Raw genomic sequence first — 4,782 nt, 5'->3', positions numbered from 1 at the left:
TTCTCAAAAAATCTACAAAAATCTAGATAAATTAAGAAAGTGACGGAGAATCCAGGAGGTTCTAAAAGATTCTAAACTCACAAAATTTTTAATTTAGTGTTGTCTGAAAATACTCGAAGGGATCAGAAAAAAAATCTAGTTAGGATCTCAAGGATTCTAGAGAGCTTTGCATTGCTATTGGGCCAAGTAGCGTACCTGTCAATCTCGACGCGGATTGCCAGCTCTGGAACGCCGTTCTTAAGTTCTTCTCAGGCGACGGAAAAAACGAGGGCTCAACGACTACGACCACTACGAGCTGACAGGCGGTCGAACATCGGACTGAATCATTATAATCATATATTCAATGGAAAGTTTTTGGGTCACGCTATGTAGGTTACCGTAAGCTCTAATAGTGTGTTTCCATTTTTTTCAATCTCATTTCCTTGTCTTATGAAAAACAAATCCAAAATGACAAATTCCTGTTGACCTCTTGATCTCTCAACCGAAAAAAGTGACGTCGACCAAAACAGTCAGACGGAAAATCTAGATTTCGAATTCGCACATAAAAACACATGCAAATTTCGACAGAAATAAACATAAGTGGAGAAAATTGTAACATTCTTTGTAAGGATAGCAGACAAACGTCCAAAAAAATTGAGGTTGTGTTTTGCTGAACAATATTGAAGAACTGTAGAAATATACACTTTCAGACTGATCTATGAAAATCGAGGTACGGTTCTTTCAACTCTTCGATGTTTTCATTGTCTTTCCCAAAAGTTGGTCACCATACAATTCTCAAACTCACAATTTAATATTTATTGCCGTCCCTTCTCCCCCTCTCCGAAAAACATAAGAATTTCTAGCAGTGAACACTGAGAAAGTGAGGAATCATTGAAAGGAAGAGAAATCAAAACAAAACCCGAAGAAACAGTTGCTACCCTGAAAATATTGTTTTCTTGAGAAAACGTACTGATTCAATGCTTCATTCATTCATCTTCCTCTTTTTTATTTCATTTTGTGTAACAACACCAAAGGCTCTCAAGGACAGCCCATCTCCATCGTCGATACGGGGCAGTCCGTTGATTCATACTAACTGACAGACTGACTACCTGTTTATCCCACCCGACAGAATACCAAAAAATCGGTTCTCATTTTTCTTTTTTTCGATGATTTTTCTTTCTCTCCTATTGAATCATCTCTTCCCAAACATCAAGAGAAATGAATACATTCTATCAGTTCTTTGTACTTTTCTTTATGGTCAAAACAAAACATATCATTGTAGTCTACAGTCAACCTTTTCAGAATGCGTGTCTCTATTCTTCTTTTGGTCTTTTTATCGGTCGCTCTTGCTTGTGACATCATCGTTCACTTGAAATCAGATACCGACAAGAAGTTCAGTGGACAAATTGTGGCTAGCAATGGAAAGAAGTCGGAGAGGTTTGTGAGATCTTTCAGAAATGAGTTAGACAAAGATTCTTGAATTTTCAGATGGAGCTACTTGAAGAAACTTCAAAAGAACACTTTCCAACAAAAGGCTGACGAATGCGGACTCAAGGATTGGGAAATCACCACTTGGGATGAGACCGGAAAGCCAGTTTCCACTGTCAAGGTTACTTTGGATGGAATCGGAAGAGTCACTTATAAGGTTGGAGATGACTTGAAGGCTGTGCAAAAGAACCGTCAAGGAGCCATCTGCAAGGGACAATGTGCTCCATTGTAAATTCTTTGTTTTTTTTGTATTAGTAAACAATAAAACTAATTCATTTTGATTGCTGTAAAAATACGATACTTGAGACATTTTTGAGTTTAAAATCGCGTATTGAATTCAAGGCAACATGATGATGAGTTAGGGAAAAAGTATGTACACGAAAGAGTATATTTATATGGCAAACTGAAAAATGAGACTAGCCACGAAAGTATAAAGATGACTGAATTATTTGTTAGTTAAGGAATCGAATCGACATTTTCTCTTCAATATCTGTCTTCTCCATAGCTCTACAGAATTCTTCGAACGAAATTTTGCCATCACGATCAGCATCCGCTTCTTCGATTGTCCTATCTGCGATTTTGTCAAGCTGATCTGACGTTATGTTTGCTCCAACCATACTGTTTAGGATTACTTTGAACTCTTCGCGGGTGATGTAGTCATTCTTATTAAGATCATACATTTTGAAAGCAACTGAAACAAGATTTTTTTGAAAATTGTGAACATAACAGCAAACACTTACACAAAAGTTTATCTTTCCGAGAGTTAAGTGCATTCTTCTTCACTCGAGAAATTGGTTGAAAGTGAGCGAGAATCCGCACGAATTGACGGAAGTTTAGTTGTTGCTCTTCATTATCTCCATTCGAAGAAGCCAATGTGAAGAAAGCGTCAACGATTCGATCTCCTAAAGGGTTCACAGCCAATTCCGGTACATTCAAAAAATCGTCTCTCGATAAGTATCCTTGTCCTGAAATGGAAAAAAATAATCATAACTTTGAATAACTAATTGAAACAAAACCTTTTTTGTCAAGTGATAAAAATCTGCTGTAGAGTCGGACAATTTGATTTCTGTTGACTGAAACAATTCGAGTTCAAGAACCGTAGTGGTTAATCAATTTGTGCCCTGATCTCACTCGAAAACCACGAAACTTACTCACATTCTGTTTCATTCATGATTTCGTCGATCTCTTCATCTCTTAACATCAAAGAGCTGCTGTTTCCCATTTTGAAACGCTGAAAAAAGTTGGCTTACTACTGGAAGACTGCAAAAATTCTATTGAAATCAACAAGAAACAAGAAAAATATGGTTCACATGTTCAAAATCATGTGACAATTAAAGATTTTAGTGATTTTTTGGGAAGAGAACGACGAAAAACTATTGTTGGTTGGATTTTCTGGCGACAAATATTCTACGAATAACAAAATCTGTCCTCGAAGTGTATAGATACTAATCAGACATGGCGTATTGATCAGCCATCATCTATTGAAAACGGGGGTATCACTGCGAGAATGTGAAGAAAGAAAAGATAACTATTGATTTTCAAAGCAACTGTCTTATCTTTATGAAATGGACGTAGTCGCCATGCCATGGAGGCAACAGGCACATAAACAGGAAAGTGAAGGCAATTGTGGGTGGGAGGACATGATAACATAAATAACAGTAATCGAACAAAACACGTGAATACCGTTATTGAAATTGTGATTCTTAACAACAAAATAATAGTTTTATTTGGACGGGGCCTGCATTCGGTTTGGGTTGTATGTATCGAATTCTTCGTCATCAGTCTCTTCGTCTTCATCATATGTATCCTCTATTTCATCTTCCGATTCGTCATCTTCTTCTTCGCTTTCACTGAAAAATGTGAGAATTTGCTTTGTGATAGTTTCGTTTGCATATGCTGGCCTAAATTCAAAACGCCTGTTCTTTTTTGAACTGCAGCGATTCTAAGCTAGTTATTTTTAATTGTCCGCAATCAGTTCACTTTACAATAAATCGTTCTGACCGATCAAAAAAAGATCAGAACACTTCTGAATTCATGATGTACCTTGGTGGTAGCATGTCGTCATCAATCATTTTATCGTTTGCCTTTCCTCGTTTAGCTTCGCGAGTCATTTTGAGAGCGTGTTCTTCGAAGCACGATGGCCACTTTCCAAGCTCCCTGATGTAGAGTACGTTGTCCTGGTCCAAAATGTACTCGATTTCTCCCTTGACCTGGAAAATACACATTAGATAATCCAGGAACATTTAAACGAAATTGAATTACTTTGTCTCCTTCGGCGATAGGACGAACAACAACAAACTGATCACGACGGAGCCAGACAGCCTTTCTAAACTTTGTTGGCATAGAAACGACGTAGCTATCTCCGTTCTGATCCAAAACTTCATGAAGGTTGTTACCACGCGACTGGCGGACCTGTGCAATGATGTCTTCTTCAGCGAGCTCGTAGAATTCGCTTCCAACCTGAATAATTCTAGCTTGAAATGAATTTTTCTTTGACATAAAATGTTTCCTGTGTTTAAAAACAGTCTTAATGACTATTTAATCTCATAACAAAGATTAAAATAACTTTTGCTCACTTTGTTGGTAATGTAACGTTTCTTGGTAGCAGCAGACATGATTTCCGATTGAAGGTGAGATGAGTTTCAAGTTGGGAAGTATACGATCAATAAATCACTTCTTCTACTTATACGCATACACTGGGGGGAAGGCCCGAACCTGGAAAAACTAAAATAATCTATTTATAGTTAGAAGAAACGCTTAAAAGATTTCAAAGTAAGGAAAAACGGTTTTAAATTTCGAAATTCAATAACAAATTTGAATGAATAATTGAAAATCAGAAAACGGGAGCCAATTCGCGAACTAATTTTTGGGAAGAATGGAAAAAATTGTGAAACGTTTTGCAAAAAAAAGATCATTGGCGCAGAACAGTCTTCGTTGGCCCCTTTTCAGTGTGCTGGCGCAGAAATGGATTTTTCTTGAGGAACGAGAGACGCAGGCAATCGAGTCAAAAATAGGTTTTCAGAAGTAAATTCTGATTGAACGGGGGAGAATTCGGAGAAAATGCCGAGGCACAGCACGAGACTTTAGTTGGAATGTATATAACTCGTTATAAATTCGAACAGGCCGGAAAGTCTATTCTCGCATTATGCAAAGGCATCAAGGCAGTGTATATGATCTCAACAGAACCTGCGTGTCTGGTAAGACGAATTCCGAGATTCAATTGATTATTCTCTCTTTTTCAGATAACCTATACCAATGGAACGTATGAATGTCTCCCATTTCCACCTATAGGAAGTATAGACTATGAGATCGATG

At 37.5% G+C, this 4,782-nt stretch overlaps 3 protein-coding genes across 3 annotated transcripts; 1 reads left to right on the top strand and 2 right to left on the bottom strand.

The window, feature by feature from the left end:
• Positions 1-1,282: 1,282 nt before the first annotated feature.
• On the top strand, positions 1,283-1,699 carry CBG09543 (the record flags this gene model as incomplete). The annotated part of the gene is made up of 2 exons (XM_002637002.1): positions 1,283-1,416; positions 1,468-1,699. 2 exons carry the CDS (start codon positions 1,283-1,285, stop codon positions 1,697-1,699), a joined length of 366 nt encoding a protein of 121 aa, XP_002637048.1.
• Positions 1,700-1,919: 220 nt separating this feature from the next.
• CBG09544 lies at positions 1,920-2,689 on the bottom strand (the record flags this gene model as incomplete). The annotated part of the gene is made up of 4 exons (XM_002637003.1): positions 1,920-2,158; positions 2,208-2,432; positions 2,484-2,540; positions 2,623-2,689. The coding sequence occupies 4 exons, from the start codon at positions 2,687-2,689 to the stop codon at positions 1,920-1,922; spliced, it is 588 nt and encodes a 195-aa protein (XP_002637049.1).
• Positions 2,690-3,190: 501 nt separating this feature from the next.
• Positions 3,191-4,082, bottom strand: CBG09545 (the record flags this gene model as incomplete). The annotated part of the gene is made up of 4 exons (XM_002637004.1): positions 3,191-3,317; positions 3,511-3,677; positions 3,730-3,927; positions 4,044-4,082. 4 exons carry the CDS (start codon positions 4,080-4,082, stop codon positions 3,191-3,193), a joined length of 531 nt encoding a protein of 176 aa, XP_002637050.1.
• Positions 4,083-4,782: the final 700 nt, after the last annotated feature.

Source organism: Caenorhabditis briggsae, assembly GCF_000004555.2.
Source record: "Caenorhabditis briggsae complete genome, chrV, whole genome shotgun sequence".
In the NCBI taxonomy this organism is placed as follows: domain Eukaryota; kingdom Metazoa; phylum Nematoda; class Chromadorea; order Rhabditida; family Rhabditidae; genus Caenorhabditis; species Caenorhabditis briggsae.
The sequence above is the reverse complement of the archived record's forward strand: the minus strand, read 5'-3'. Positions and strand labels throughout refer to the sequence as shown.